The following is a 17,203-nucleotide window of genomic DNA, read 5'->3' as shown; positions in this document are numbered from 1 at the left end:
CTCAGAGAGCAATGCTCACTAAATGCATATTACTATAATCAATTATAGCAATATATGAATAAAGGTAATAATAATGAAAGTATTGAAAGTGTTAGTCACTCAGTCATGTCTGACTTTTTGCGACTCCATGGACTGTAGCCCACCAGACTCCTCTGTCCATGGAATTCTCCAGCCAAGAATACTGGAGTGGATAGCCATTCCCTTCTCCAGGGGATCTTCTTGACCCAGGGATCAAACCCAGCTCTCCTGCATTTCAGGCAGATTCTTTACCATCTGAGCAAGTGCTAAAACAACCCCAGTCTATCCAGGGAAAAAATATTTATAGTGAGATGCTTTCACTCTCCTGGGATTTATACGTTCTTACCTAGCACTCTCAGCAGTTACATTACATGGATTCTTGGGAGAAATACCCAGGTTGTGCAAGAAGAATATGAGGTAATAGTTCTACTTATTGTTGCTGAATTTTCTCTGCTCCTTGAATATCTTCACTAGTTTGTTCCACTTTTGTTTTGTTTTTTGTACAAGAGACAATAAGATAAAAGGCCACTTACATGAGCTGTCTGACTCAAAACCATGATTGTCCTCTCCAAATTTCTTCACACTGCGAAGAATTACTGAGTCAGACATAACAATTGCAGTTCACAGCAAGAAAAAAAAAACAACCTAGAAAATAAAAGAAAAGAGTGACTGCAGAGGAAGACAAGATAGCGAAGGAGTAGCCAGATGTGCAGTACATCTCTCTCCGTGGATACATCAGGAATACACCTTCAGATGCAGAAGATCTCGCAGAACACCAGCTGAGAGCAGACAGGAGTCCCTGATCACTGGAAAGGAATATATAGATCCAAAACTCAGCAGGACAAAGGAAGGAAGGGGGAAAGAGGAGGATGAGCAGGACCGGACCTGCACCTGGGGTTAGGGGAACTGAAGCAGGGGTCGGATCCCCAAATTGAAGCAATCGTTGGAGACACAGGGGAAGTATTTGAGGCTGTTGGAGAGTGAAGCAGCTGATCTGGGACTGTCTGAATGGAGTGAGAACCAGATAATCCTTGCTGCAGCTGTATGTACCCTGGTCAGGGACCCAAGTCTCCTGAAATACACAGTGTCTGGGAGCTGGAGCATAGGGACTGGAGAGCAATCCCCGGGTGAGGGTTGCTGATGACTGCTGGGAGACAGCCCAGAGGGACATGAGGGAGGAGTCATGGTGGAGAATATCTTTGGAGAAATGCTGAGTAGCCACTGAAGCAAAGCGGTACTGCTGAGTCATGTGCAGGGGGAGGAGCCATCACTGTAGCTTCTCTCCCCCCACACACTAGTGCTGGCAACTGACCAATAGAGAAAGACCCCAGAGAGGGTCACCCTATGAGTGTCTGAGGCAAGAGCAATAGAGAAGGACCCCAGCCAGTGGAGACCTTTGAGTGCCTGCTGCACCAAGCAACAGAGAAGAACTAGCCAGAGAGGCCTTTTGAATGCCAGCTGCCAGAGGCTAGAAAAAGACTGTAATAGTGCCATAGCTCCTGTGCCTGAGGCCACCAGCATCTCTGCACACTTGGCACCACCAAGGCCCCTGTGATCCAAGCAACTGAGCCACCTCCACACCCGGTCCTCACTAAGGCAGACCTAAGTCTGCCAGGGCAGCCTCAGGAGCAAACTCCTGTGGATGACCCACACGCAGAGGTGGGGATAAAACCACAATTGAACTCCAAGGGCAGTGTGGCTAAGGAAGAGGATCAAAAGCCTTTCCACCAGCTGTACAAGGTGCAGATTAAATCCACATGATCAGTTAGGAAGACTGTGTCTATGGAATATATAAAAGGACAGTGAGAGCTATCACAAAAGAAAACACACTAGCTCTAGTAGCTGTGGACATTGCGGGCAAGAACATGGCAGGAATAGGGCCAGATCAGTCTGAGCTGTTCCCACAGCAGGTCCAGACATCAGGCCGGTATTGGAGGGCATCCCAGGGAGGCAGAGGTGGACTGTGACTCACAGTGAAGGAAAGGACACTGGCAGCTGAGATCCAAGAAAAACACGTATTATTGTTCATATATTTTAATTTGTTCCGTAGTTGATCCTAGTTTTTTTATCTTCTTTTTTTTTCTTCTTTGTTGCTATGGTTGTTGATTTTATTATTACTATTAACTCTAAGTTTTTGAGAATTTTTTTAATCACACTTTTGGTTTCCTTTATATACTTATACCTTTTCATTGGTTTTTGTGATTCTGTGGGGCTTTTTTCTTTTTAAAATTTTGTTTGTTTGTTTGTTTTTCTTACTGTTCTTTTCCTGCTGTAGTTATTCTTTAATATATATAAATATTTTATTTCTTCCTTTTCTTTCATTATTTCACCCTTTTGTAAGTTTGTTTTGTTTTCTTTGCTTATTCTCCAGTTGACACTCTGCTTTGGTCTTGTTTACCAATTTGTGTTTTAGTTAGTTTTGTTTTTAATCGGTTGGTATCATTTTTGGTTTTCTTTGCTTTCCAAGTCACTCTCTTGAACTTTCTTGTCTTTGGACTATTTTGGGTTTTGTGCGTGTGTGTGTTCCTTTGTTTTTGTTATTATTTGCTTGATTTTGTATTTACCATTTGTCTGGGCTCCTCTTTTATTTATTATTTTGTTTTGTTTTGCTATTTTTGTGTTTTTGTTTTAATCCCCTTTAATGCAATAACAAATGGCTTGTGGAGTGTCAGTTCCCCAGGCAAAGATTGGGCCTGAGCCTTTGGAGTGGAAGCTCTGAATCCAGGACAGTGGACTGCCAGAGACCTACTGACACCAGGGAGTATTGATTATTGAGAACTTCCATGAAGACCTCCACTTGTGTCTAAGACCTGGAATCACCCAACTGCCAGCAGCACCCAGTGCAAGACACCTCACCCAGCCAACAGGTAAGACAAAAACACAAACCCAATCATTAGCGGAGAGGCTTGCCACAGACACCTCAAAACCGACCACCTCACAAATCCTGTCCATCAGAGGGAAAAAAAACTCACCTCCTCCTATCAGAATGCAGACACAAGTACCTCCCAACACAAAGCTGACACAAACCACTGGACCAACCTCACCCACCGAGGGCAGTAACCAAAAGGAAGAAGGTATATGACTCAAAAGCCTGGGAAAAGAAGACCGCAGACAAAGTAAGTTGGAAAAAAATGAAAAGAGAGAAATATTACACAAATGAAGGAACAAGGTAAAAATTCACAAGACCAAATAAACAAAGAGGACACATGCAAACTACATGAAAAAGAATTCAAAATAATGATAGTAAAGATGACCCAAAACCTCAAAAATAGAATGGAGAAAATGCAAGGATCAATTAACACATTTAACAAAGACCTAGAAGAAATTAAGAATAAACAGGGACAAGCAACACAATTACTGAAATTAAAAATACTCTACAAGAAATCAATAGCAGAATAACTGAGGCAGAAAAACAGATAAATGAGCTGGAAGACAGAATAGTGGAAATAACTGAAGAACAGAATAAGAGGAGAATGAGAAGAATTGAGGATAGTCTCAGAAACTTCTGGGACAATATTAAAGGTACTAACATTTGAATTATAGGGGTCCTAGAAGAAGACGAGAAAAACAAAGGGTCTGAGAAATTTTTTGAAAAGATTATAGTTGAAAACTTCCCAAAACGTCCCTAATTGACAAAGAAATAGTCAATCGATCCAAGAAGCACAAAGTTCCATAGAGGATAAACCCAAGGAGAAACATGCCAAGACACATACTAATCAAGCTAACAAAGATTAAACACAGAGAAAGAATATTAAAAACAGCAAGGGAAAAGCAGAAAGTAACATACAAAAGGAACCCCATAAGATTAACAATTGATCTTTCAGCAGACACTCTGAAGACCAGAGGAAATGGCAGGATGTATTTAAAGTACTGAAAGAGGAAAATATACAACCAAGATTACTCTACCTGGCAAGGATCTCATTCAAAGTTGATGGAGAAATCAAAAGTTTTACAGACAAACAGAAGTTGAGAGAATATAGCCCTCCTAAACCAGTTTACAACAATGTTAAAGAGATCTATAGGCAAGAAACATAAGAGAAGGAAAAGACCTATAAAAACAATTTTGAAGAATGCCAATAGGAAAGTATATATCAATAATTACTTTAAATGCAAATGGATTAAATGCTCCAACCAAAACATACAGACAGGCTAAATGGATACAAAAACAAGACCCACATATATGCTGTCGACAAGAGACCCACTTCAGACCTAGAGGCACACACAGACTGAACGTGAGAGGATGGAAAAAGATATTCCATGCAAATGGAAATCAAGGGAAAGCCAGAGTAACAATTTTCATATCAGACAAAATAGACCTTAAAATAAAGAAAACTAAAAGAAATAATGAAGGTCACTACATAATGATCAAGGGATCAATCCAAGAAGAAGACATAACAATTGTAAGTATTTATGCACCCAACATAGGAGCACCACAATACATAAAGCAAACGCTAACAGACATAAAAGGAGAAATGGACAGTAACGCAATAGTAGTAGGGGACTTGATATTCTACTTTCACCAATGGAGAGATCATCAAAACAGAAAATTAATAAGGAAACATGGTGTTAAATGACACATTAGACCAGATGGAACCTAATTGATATCTTCAGGACATTTCATCTAAATGCAGAACAATACACTTTCTTCTCAAGTGACACGGAATATTCTCAAGCATAGACCACATCTTGAGTCAAAAATCAAACCTCAGTAAAATTTAAGGCAACTGAAATTGTATCAAGCGTCTTTTATGACGACAACGCTATGAAACTAGATATCAATTACAGGGGGAAAAACAACAGTAAAAAAGCAGAAACACATGGAGATTAAACAATACATTTCTAAATAATGACCAGGTTACTGAAGAAATTAAAAGGGAAATAAAAAAGTTCCTAGAAACAAATGCAATGAAAACATGATGACTCAAAACCTACGGGATGCAGCAAAAGCTGTTCTAAGAGGCAAGCTTATAGCAATACAGTCCTACCTTAAGAAACAAGAAAAACATCAAATAGACAACCTAATTTTACACCTAACACAACTAAAAAAGAACAAAAACCCTCAAGGTTAATAGAAGGAAATAAATCATAAAGATCAGAGTAGAAATAAAGGAAAAAATAGTAAAGACTAATAAAACTGATGGAGAAGGAAATGGCAACCCACTCCAGTGTTCTTGCCTGGAGAATCCCAGGGACAGGGGAGCCTGGTGGGCTGCCGTCTATGCGGTCGCACAGAGTCAGACACGACTGAAGTGACTTAGCAGAATAAAATTGAAAGTTGGTTCTTTGAGAAGATAAACAAAATTGACAAACTATTAGCCAGACTCAACAAGGAAAAAGGGGAGAAGAATCAAATCAACAAAATTAGAGATGAAAACGGAGAAGTTACGATAGACAATGCAGACATAAAAAGGATCATAAGAGACTATTATGAGCAACTTCATATGCCAATACAATGGACAACCTGGAAGAAATGGACAGATTCTTAGAAAAGTTCAACCTTCCAAAATTGAGCCAGGAAGAAATAGAAACTATGAATAAGCCAATCACAAACACTGAAATCGAAACTGTGGTCAAAAAATCCCTCAAAAAACAAAAGCACAGGGCCAATTGGCTCCACAGGTGAATTCTGTTAGACATTTAGAGACGAGCTAATGCCTATCCTTCTCAAAAAATTGCAGAGGAAAGAACACTTCCAAACTCATTCTACAAGGCCACTATCACCCTGATACCAAAACCAGATAAAGACATCACACAAAAAATAAAATTATAGGCCAATATCACTGATGAACATATATGCAAAAATCCTCAAAAAAATTCTAGCAAACAGAATTCGACAGCATATTAAAAAGGTCATACACTATTATCAAGTTGCATTTATTCCAGGGATACAAGGCTTCTTCAATATACACAAATCAATCATTGTGATACACTGTATTAACAAACTGAAAGATAAAAACCATACGATAATCATGATAATCTCAATAGATGCAGAAAAAGCTTTTGAATATATTCAGCACCCATTTATGATAAAAACTCATCCAAAAATGGGCATAGAAGAAACCTACCTCAACATAACAAAGGCTGTATATGATAAATTCAGTGCAAACATTATTCTCAATGGTGAAAAACTGAAAGCATTTCTTCTAAGATCAGGAATAAGACAAGGGTGCCCTCTCTCACCACTATTATTCAACATAGTTTTTGAAGACCTATCCAGGGCAATCAGAGAAAGATTATAAAGAAATAAAAGGAATCCAGATTGGAAAAGAAGAAGTAAAATGCTCACTGTTTACAGAAGACATGATACTATACATAGAAACCCTAAAAATACTATCAGAAAATTACTAGAGCTAGTCAATTTAGTAAAGTTGCAGGATACAAAATCAACATACAGAAATCACTTGCATTCCTATACAGTAACAATGAAAAATCAGAAAGAGAAATTAAGAAATCAATCTCATTTACCCTTGCAACAAAAAGAATAAAATACCTAGGAATAAACCTACCTAAGGAGACAAAAGAACTGTATACAGAAAACTATAAGACACTGACGAAAGAAGTCAAAGACAACATAAACAGATGGAGAGATAGTCCATGTTCCTGTGTTGGAAGAATCAGTATTGTGAAAATGACTATACTACTAAAAGCAATCTACAGATTCAGTGCAATCCCTGTCAAATTACCAATGGTATTTTTCACAGAACCAGAACAAGAAATTTCACAATTTGTATGGAAATACAAAAGACTCTGACGAGCTGAAGCAGTCTTGGGAAAGAAGATTGAAACTGGAGGAATCAACCTGCCTGATTCAGACTATACTACAAAGCTACAGTCATCAAAACAGTATGGTACTTTCACAAAAGCAGAAATATAGAGCAATGGAATAAGATAGAAAGCCCAGAGATAAACCCATGCATCTATGGGCACCTTATCTTTGACAAAGGAAGCAAGAATATACAATGGAGAAAAGATGGTCTCTTCAATAAGTTCTTCTGGGAAAACTGGACAGCTACATGTTAAAAGAATGAAATTAAGACACTTCCTAACATAAGAAACAAAACTAAACTCAAAATGGATTAAAGACCTAAATCTAAGGCCAGAAACTCTTAGAGGAAAACATAGGCAGAACAGTCTATGCCATAAATCACAGCAAGATCCTCTATGTCCCACTTTCCAGAGTAATGGAAATAAAAACAAAAATAAACAAATGGGACCTAATTAAACTTAAAAACTTTGTACAGCAAAGGAAACTATAAACAAGGTGAAAAGACAACCCTCAGAATGGGAGAAAATAATAGCAAATGAAACAACAGACAAAGGATTAATTTTCAAAATATACAAGCAGCTCATGCAACTCAATACCAGAAAAACAAACAACCCAATCAAAAAAGGGGCAGAAGACCTAAACAGACATTTCAATGAAGAAGACATACAGATGGCTAATAAACATATGGAAAGATGCTCAACATCACTCATTAGTAGAGAAATGCAAATCAAAACTATAATGAGATATCACCTCATACCAGTCAGAATGGCCATCATCCAAAAATCTATAAACAATAAATGCTGGAATGTGGAAAAAAAGGAACTCTCTTGCACTGTTGAAGGGAATGTAAATTGATACAGCTACTATGGAGAACAGTATGGAGATTCCTTTAAAAAACTAGGAATAAAACTACCATATGACCCAAAAGTCCCACTACTGAAAGACCAGTACCCTGAGAAATATACCCCGAGAAAACCACAACTGAAAAAGACACATGTATCCCAATATTCATTGCAGCACTATTTACAATAGCTAGAACAAGGAAGCAACCTAGATGTCCATCAACAGATGAATGGAATAAAGAAGCTGTAGTACATATTTACAATGAAATATTACTCATCCATAAAAAGGAATGCATTTGAGTCAGTTCTAAAAAGAAGATGAACCTAGAGTCTATTATACAGAGTGAAGTGAGTCAGAAAGAAAAAAACAAATACCATATATTAATGCATATATATGAAATCTAGAAAGATGGTCCTGATGAACTTATTTGCACGGCAGCAATGGAGACACAGACATAGAGAACAGCTGTGGACATAGCAGTGGGGGGAGGAGGGGTGGGACGAATGGAGAGTGTGGCACGGAGGCATATACATACCATATGTAAAATAAATAGCCAGTGTGAATTTGCTGTATGACTCAGGGAGCTCAAACCAGTGCTCTGTAAAAACCTAGAGGGCTGGGATCAGGTGGAGATGGGAGGGAACTTCCAGAGGGAGGGGACATATGTATACCTATGGCTGATTCATGTTGATATATGGCAGATCCAACACAATACTGTAAAGCAATTATCCTCCAATTAAAAATAAATAAAAATGTTTTAAATCATTGCAACTATTATTTATTTTCTCATCTTTAATCAATGTAGCCAAACAGAACAATGTGGTTCAAGAAATTTCCTTAACTAACAATCTCAGACAAAAGCAGGCTTTTCAGTTAGTTGATAATCCCATGAAAGAGTTTAATTATTAGGAAATAATAATCCCAAACCATTGACTATGGGTTTCTCTGGTTGATAGGCGGATAGCTGTTTTTCATTTGTTCTTTCTTCTCATCTGCTCCTGCTTGTTTATGTGATTGATTTTTTTAAGTGAGTAAAACTAAAAACCAGTAGAAGGGCACGACCCACTGGTGACATTCTCGGGTCAGTGAAGCTGACCAACGACAGCCACATACTGTTAAATACTGTGGGTCGGCTTCAGTGCTCCTTTGTAAATGCAGCCACTAGATGCAGAATACAGCAAGTTCAGCGTGGGCCAGGGAAACTGCTACCTAATTCATTTTGTAACACAAGTATAACCTTGACATCAGAACAAGAAGAAATGCTATAAGGAAAAAAAACAGAACTATAATTACTTTGAAAATGGATTTTAAAATACTAAATATATTCAGCATAATTTAGCAGTTTATGAAAAAAATATAGTGAGAAATGCTGATACCAGAAATGCAATGATTATCTAATGTAAACATTTTTGATCATTTTGATAGATGAAAGAGATATTTAATCAGAATTAATTTCCTGAAATTTAAAAGCTCATAAAATTAGAAAAAAACCATTATATTGTAGTCCAATGAATAAATTTGGATACAGATCAATGACAAATACTAAAAAAGCTCACTGAAATACTGGCAAAGATTAAATATCCAGCAGTACAAAGCTTTGGGAAGCTATAAACACAGTACATTAAGTTGTGAAATCTCTGTAAGCTTCTCTTAACCATGACAATTTCTTACAACTGTCTTGTTTTTGATGATCTTGACAGTTTTGAGGTGTACTGAGGAGTTGTTTTGTAGAATGTTCCTTAAATTGGGATTTATCTGCTGTTTTTCTCATAATTAGACAAGGGTTGTGTGTTTTGGAGAGGAAGACCATGGAGGTAAAGTATCCTTCTCATTACATCATATCAAAAGTACTATCAAGATAATAGTACCTTTCAACATGATTTATTAAAAAAAAATTAAAAATAAACGATAATAAGTAGAGTGAGAAACATTAATTATGTAGTTTATCAGGTCAGTAAAAAAAAATAGCTAATTCAAAATTCTTTATCCAACAACAAAATTTCTTTACTATAGCAACAATACATTCAGTCTGCAATGTTTGGTGGTCACACCATTTTTGAAATTTTGACCAAAAACTTTTTCAAGAAGCTAAGAAACTCTTTGATAAGGGGATAATAACAAAACTTTAACAATGGTTATAATATTTCATTTCCTAATTTTAAAATAAGACTTTTATGAAAAAATTCAGTCTCCAATTTTTTTTTCCTGGCTTCATTTAGAAAGATTTCTTTCCAATGGTGTGCAAATATTTGGCAGTGTTTAGAGGCCATTGGTGTAGTGTCTTGTCTGCGAACTTTGGAGTTTCTCAGATTCTGTTACTGCCTACAGCTTCGCTCTGTGTTGTTGGATATGCTTTTTAACCTTTCTCTGGGCCCTGACTTCTCTACCTTTTAAGTCAGGCAATGAAGGTGATGGTGGTATAATTCACCTTGCAGGATAGGTATAAAAATGACAGGAAACTGAGTCTGTACATCAGCTGTCCCAAAAGGAGAAGGCAGAGAAAGCTCCCTTTGCCCTTCAGGCTTGGCAACCAAGTTCCCCCACCCCATCCCCACCTGCCCTCCTCAGATCACCTGTTAAGCAGAAGCTAATAAACCAACCTAGTCTCTCACTCTCCATCTCTATTTCCCCAGCTGTTCTATACATTAGGGTTCATATGAGGTCTGCTTGCCTTTTACTTCCTTCCGAATATAGTGATTTTTGTGATCTCCATTTTACAATCTGGAGATTTAATGTACAGCACAGTAATGGCAGTCAATACTCTACTGTAGACTTCAAAGTTGCTAGGGGACTAGATTTCAAATGTTCTCACCACAAAACAAATAATAATAATTATGTGATATGATAAAGTTACTAGCTAAAAGTATAGTGGTAATCATATTGTAATAAATATAAATGTGTCAAATCAACATGTCATTATATATATGCCTTAAACTGACATAATGCTATATGCCAACAAATATGTTATATGTCAGCCTTAATTTTTTAAGGCTGAGGAAGGGTGAATTTACCCATTTGCCTTAGCTGGGACATCCAACTTTTTTTGCCCTCCAACATTTGCTCTCCTGGTTCTTGGGCCTTCAGATTCCAACTGAGACTTATGCCAACAGCTCCCTTGGTTCTTAGACCTTTAGATTTGAACTGGAACTATACCCGTGACTTCCCTGGGCCTGCATCTTGCAGACAGCAGATCAATAACTCCTTGGCCTCTGTAGTCGTGTGACTCAATCCCTCACAATAAATCTCTTTCTATGTATCTATATATAATCCCACTGTTTCTGTTACCTTAGAGCACATTGAGCAATACAGTGAGTATTCTATGAAATTATTTCTTTTTTTGGTCCTGATGCTTTTGTTTTTTAATGTTTTGTGTGTGTGTGGTAAAAAGTCACATAATATAAAACATACTATTTTAACCACAATTAACTGTACAGTTCAGAGGCAGTAAGTACATATATAGTTTTGTGCAACTCTCACCATCATCCGTCTCCAGAAACTCTGTCCCCATTAAATACTAACTCCCCCTCAACAAAAGAACAGATAAAGATGTGGTACATAGATACAATGGAATATTATTCAGTCATAAAAAGGAACAAAGTGTGCCATTTTCAGAGACATGGATGGAATTGCCATACAGAGGGAAATAAGTCAGAAAGAGAAAAACAAGTATTGTATATTAATATATACATGTGGAATCTAGAGAAATAGTACAGATGAACCTGCTTGCAAAACAGAGGTAGAGTACATGGGATGTGCATACCAAGGGATGAGTGGAGACATTGAGATTGACATAGATACACTACTTGTGTGGAAGAGATGGCTAATAAGAACACTGTGTAGCACAGAGGAAAAAAGAAAGAAGGTACAACTTGCTTGTATGACGTATATAGTTAACCTTTAAAGGCATTCTGATATACATTATGTACAGAGATCGCTTATTTCTAATAAGCAAATAATACAGTTTAGCTCTGAGTTCCAGGTCAGCGACCAAATATCTGGAGCTGTTCGTCTGTTTGTTTTCTTTCTCAGAGTTCAGTGCATCACTCTGAACTTCGGTAGTCCACCCTAAGGAGCTGTATTTTAAAAGACACACACTCTCCAGTGCTACAAGACATGCCTCAGGTGCTCAGTCAGAAATGAGAGCTAGCTGTCTTCTCTGTGGCCAGTGCTGAAATGGCCATGATGGCTTTTAAAGGTCATTGTGTGGAGAATATTAATTACTTGCATGCATCCACAAAGACAGTGGCAAATTTCTAACACTGCTTTTGGGAAAGTGCAAGGAGACATCAAAATGACTAGAAAGAATCAATGAAGGCTTTGCCCCTGGTATTTTTCAGAGAAAAAAAAAAAAGGAACAATGTTTCTGATATTAGATGAATGGCCTCATATCATTGTAAGTGTAGTCTGATGTATCAGTAGACCATGTATTTTCCCACTGATTAATTCCCTTTTTATTAGATTAGATTCCAGGAAACTCATATAGCTGATGCTGGAGAACATCTCTGCTAGTCTATGAAACCCTGAAAAGAGCAGGAACCTAGATTTCAGTGACAAACATTTGTTACACAGGGTAATGAGACTATGCCTCCTCCTCACCTGATTTAAGATTTATGACTTAAGAATGCAAGCTGATATCAAGTCATCTAATTGTACTGTCTCAGCTATTATCTCTAAGCTAACAATTGGTTCTTGAGCTTCCTGAAGTGTGGGGAAGGTACTTGGGTATCATACATTGCAGGAAGTTTTAATTAAGGTTTCTTAATTTGTAATAACAAAATTGTACTTTAACCCACACCAGAGAACTCAGAGTTAAAAGGTATCGAGCTATTTCCTTTTCACACTACCTTTTTTTTTTAAGATTTTTTTTTCTTTTGATGTGGGCCATTTTTAAAGTCTTTAGTGAATTTCTTACAATACAGCTTCTTTTACTTAAATTTCGGGTTTTTGGCCGCTAGGTATGGAGGAATCTTAGCTCCCTGACAGGATAAAACCTGTACCCCTTGCACCAGAAGGCAAAGTTTTAACCACTGGGCCACCAGGGAGGTTCCTCACTCCACCTTCTTATGTAGTAAATTATCCTCATCTCTGAAAAATCTCTTTGAAAACAGACTGAGTTTTTAATGTCTTCCAGAAAAAAATATGGTCTTCTGATAAACTTAAGAGAATCTAGATGCTCAAAGTGGGAAAGCAAGATTTCTAAGCACTGGTCAGCAGATTTTGGCCACCTAATCATGGAATCCTCCAACAATTCTGAATTGCTCATGCCAACACAAATTTCCCCCTCTGCCAAATGGCGCATGGTCTATGACTCATATACTACAATGTGCTTCTGTTTAACTATTCAGGGTTGAAGTTTCTTTTTCTTTGATAAAATGTGTAATCTTATCAACATAGAAATCCACATTAGAGAACAGTCTCCTGATCTTTATTGGTAGACATAGTGTTAGTTGCTCAGTCAAGTCTGACTCTTTGAAATCCCATGGACTATAGCCTGCCTGGCTTCTATGCTCATGGGATTCTCCAGGAAAGGATGCTGGAGTGGGCTTCTATTCCCTTCTCCAAGGGATCTTCCCAACCCAGGGATCAAACCCAGGTCTTCTGCCTTGCAGGAGGATTCTCTACTGCCTGAGCCATAAGGGAAACCCTTTGGTAGACACATCAAGGATTTTTCTACCTTAGAACTTTAGCAACAACATTCTGGAAGACCACTGCCAGGGAGGAGAGAGAGTAAGCAGACAGCAGCACCTGAATGGGTCACCTGAGCGAACTGGGAACATTGACAGACCTCAGAGAGAGGGCTAAGGGACCAGTGGATCCAGGGGTTGAGGCTGTCAAAACTGGAGGAGATCGTTCCACAGGCCGTGCCAGGAGCTAATCAAAGATCCTAAGTGCCCAACGAGGCTGCTGGTGTGACTTCAAGACACCAGTCTGGAGCAACAGATGAGTGGGCTGACCTTCACTGAAGACTGGGTCAACACTAGCAACTGGCTATTGACAGTGTAGGAAAAGGGGGAAAGAAAGGAAGGAAAGAAAGAAAGGAAGGAAAGAAAGAAGGGAAGGAGGGAGGAGAGAAGAAGGCAAGAGAGAAGGGGAGAAAGAAAGGGAGGGAGCAAGGAAGGAAGGAGGCAGGGAGGGAAAAGAAATGTCAAGGTAAAAATAGTTCTCCTGGGAGCTGGAATCCTTCCAGGCTGAAGGATATGACAATAATAGAGGCCTTCAACCCACTGCCTGTTTTTATACATACAGTTTTACTAGAATTCAGTCACGCCCATTTGTTTTTGCTTTGTCCTTGGCTGCTTTGGGGCTACAATGGCAGATCAGAGCTACTGTGACAGAGATGATTCCCACCTTCCCACCGATGCTTAAAATATTCACTGATATATTTGCAGACCCCTGCATTATTAGGTCAGTTCAGAACAGCCTGAAGCCTGGGGAGAAACCTTTGAGAACCTGAAAGGTTCTCACCAACCTAAAAACCTAATGGAGCACAGGCCCTCCAACCTACCTGTCCTCATGGAGCTCACATCGTGCAGGGAAGACAGATGACACATGAGAAATAAACCCCATGACATGGAGGAAAGGAGAAGTGCAGGCATCTCCAAGACCCTCAAGCAGGGCCCTGTCCCCACCTGGAGAGTTGGGGAAGGCTTTGCAACCAGTGCTTTTAAGATGAGACCTTGAAAACAGGGCAAGTTAGCCAAGGAAACAGGAGAAGAGGAGTTCCAGGCTCATGCAAAGGCCCGGACTTGAGAGACAATACATAAGGACCCAAGGGTGTCCAGTGAGTCTGAAGGACAGTGGATGGAACAGCTGTGGACAATGTGGCTGCCTCATTCCTCAGGAGACTGAAATCCTTAATAATGTTGAGGACTTAGGCCTTTAATAAGGACTTTCAGGAAAAGAAAGCATATAATCGTATTTATACTTTCAAAAAAACCCACAACACTCTGATAAGTCCATACTCTTAGAGTAAGAGACCAGGTTGGGAAGGATAGAAATCCCCCAGACCCAGCAGTGGTGCCCCCCATCTACCAGGCCAGGAGCATACCCAGGTCACCTCACTCCCGGGCAACCTGGCCTGAGGTGACCAAAGGAAACGGCTGTGTGATGGGACAGCCAAGCCAACGGGGCCCGGCTCTTGTCAATTTAGGACATGGCTCCTCAAGTCTACCACTCTTCTTGGCTTTGAATTTTCTTCAGGGAGATTTGTTCTGCGTTCATTTTCTTCAGAATACTATTTTTGAAACATGTTGATCTTGCCTAGACTGAGTTCAGGAGGAAAAAGCAAAGGTTTTTCCACATTTAGGCTTCAATGGTTAGGAAGATCTACACACACTTGCAGCCATGGAGAGCTGAGGTGTGGGGTGATGGGGAGTGAGGAGATGTGAGACATGGCCTCCTTCACCCCATATCCCAGCATGAATATTTTCAAGTTCCTTTTGAAACCACAAATTCTAATTTTTTTTAAAGAGCCTTTGAAATGTCTTTCACTGCTGACACGTAGTGATGTAGGAAGGGCACCCTTTGTTATTATCAAACCCAGCCAATGATTTCTTTCTCCCAAGGATCATCAGAGGAGGAAAGAAATACTGATTTATACTAAAAAGCAAGAAAAATAGAAAAATACTGCCTTGCAGATAAAAAAGTTGTGGGGTGACAGTGTGTGTCAATAAAGTAAGACACTGTCCAGGGATAATGAAACTGAGGCCCTTCAGCCCTGGAGACTACAGCCCATGGAGAAGGGAAAGAAATACACAGTGATTCTTGAGGTGCACACCGGTAGCCCTGCTTCACAGAGTCACAGTTCAGATGGAGAACTAATGAACTGCACTTGAGGAAAATAGGATTTAACGCCAAAGTTCCTCCCAGCACTTCAACTCTACATGCATAGTTCTTTCACCTTCATAAAGCAACATAACCCTAACACTTGATTACCGAAATAGGACTTGGCATTTTCTAACAATTTCAAGGTCTTCGAAAACCACAAAGTGGGCAATGTTTTCTTCCTAAATTGCTTCCAAGTCCACTTCCAGCATGCATCAGCAAATATTTGTCACTGTCACTCTTCGTAGTAGGATACACAAATTATTCAAGGGCTTACAACTGAGTAGGGTGGGGAGGGGAGCATAATCCCCTAGGCAGGGAGATGGAAGCTTAAAACAGGAGTGTTACAGGGCGGAGTATAAGTCTGGAGTTTGGAGGGTAGGGACGAGGGTGGATGCACACTAAAGAACTTCTATTAAGCATAAGCCTGTAAAAAAGTCAATACTTTAAAAGTTTAATAATAACCACTATCAGTTTCCAATATTAAGAGTTCTAAGGACAATCATTATAATTTGTCTCTAAAATGTCTAGAAGGCTCTTCCACCCTCAAAATGTTTAGAAATGCCTCACTTCATACTCAGTCTTAAAGTAAATGATATTTGATCAATGTGTTCAAATCATCAGCAACATGTGATTTCTACTGGCTAGGGAAACTGAAAATGGAAGTTAGATTCTAGAATCCAACTTTTCCGCTTCTAGCCATGAATCCATAGCTCAGTATCTAAATTATTGAAAACTAGGAGGATGGAGTTGGTATAGTTCTGTATTAAAGCAGCAGCAGCTTTCTGGGGTAGGATTTTGTGGTGGTCAGTGAAAAACACAACTGCGCTCTCGTAAAGCCAAGTTTAAAAAGTTTGCTAGCATTTACACTTTGGACAGATTATTCAATCTGTTCACCCATTCGCACCATATGCTCCTATACACCAGCCCCCAACACACACACACACACACACACACACACACACACACACACACACATATATTCTCAAGAGAATTGATGCATTAAAAAAAGCATTACTATAAATGAGATAGAAAACAATAGTCATCTGTATCATATATATTATGAAATCATTAATGTATTCTGCAAGTTCCTATCCAAGCCTTGTAGCATTGTTCTTGTATAACAAGATGCCAGCCTTTATGAGTCAGAAACACAACACCCCACAAAGTAAGACTTAAAGGGGAATTGGACTTGCAGACATAGTCTTCCAATCCTCTAGACAGTATAAATCACTTACCTGGGAACAGGAACTTGAAGAAGCCAGAAGAAATAATGGACTCCACTGTAGAGAGTCAAAAGGTTTTCCAACCTGTTCCAACTCCAGTTTTCCTCATTTAAAGCCCTGAACAGAATTCAAGCTTTTTTGAGAACACTATCTATTTGCTTAAGGGTCAATGCCCCGAAGGCCAGACTGAGCAGAGTTCAGTGACACCTGAGGAAAAGTTGAATGCATTCAAAATAATAACAGCAAACACGATGTTCTTGGGAAGCTCTCTGACAGTGTCAACTGGCTTTGGACTGTGTTGACTTGGCTTCGAAGGAAGGGAGCTGGAGTGCCCGGGGAGAGTACTGATTCTGGCTGTGTCCAATTCTTCTCTTATAGACCATTATTTTTGAAAAGTTACTTAAAAATGTAACAAGGCAGACAAAAAAAAAAATACCTTGAAACTTTTCCTCCTCAATTTGAAAGATCACTCTTGGAAAATCCTTGTGCAGGGCCCTGATATTACTGTCCCCCAAGCCCAGAGTTT

At 39.0% G+C, this 17,203-nt stretch overlaps 1 protein-coding gene across 5 annotated transcripts in view; it reads right to left on the bottom strand.

Moving 5' to 3' along the window:
- The window catches only part of ABCB11 (ATP binding cassette subfamily B member 11), a 100,349-nt gene extending 83,507 nt beyond the window's left edge, over positions 1-16,842 (bottom strand). For 2 of the 5 annotated variants that reach the window (XM_070803738.1, XM_070803759.1), the window contains exons 1-2: positions 16,690-16,842; positions 552-663 (exon numbers count right to left, since the gene is read on the bottom strand). In XM_070803738.1, coding sequence (XP_070659839.1) covers positions 552-627 — 76 coding nt within the window. In that variant the 5' untranslated portion in view covers positions 628-663; positions 16,690-16,842. Of the gene's footprint in view, positions 1-551; positions 664-16,689 lie in introns of those variants that run through there. The other 3 variants (XM_070803747.1, XM_070803742.1, XM_070803756.1) reach the window with 2 other exon arrangements.
- Between the last annotated feature and the right edge of the window lie 361 nt (positions 16,843-17,203).

Source organism: Bos indicus, chromosome 2 (genome assembly GCF_029378745.1).
Source record: "Bos indicus isolate NIAB-ARS_2022 breed Sahiwal x Tharparkar chromosome 2, NIAB-ARS_B.indTharparkar_mat_pri_1.0, whole genome shotgun sequence".
Lineage (NCBI taxonomy): Eukaryota > Metazoa > Chordata > Mammalia > Artiodactyla > Bovidae > Bos > Bos indicus.
The sequence above is the reverse complement of the archived record's forward strand: the minus strand, read 5'-3'. Positions and strand labels throughout refer to the sequence as shown.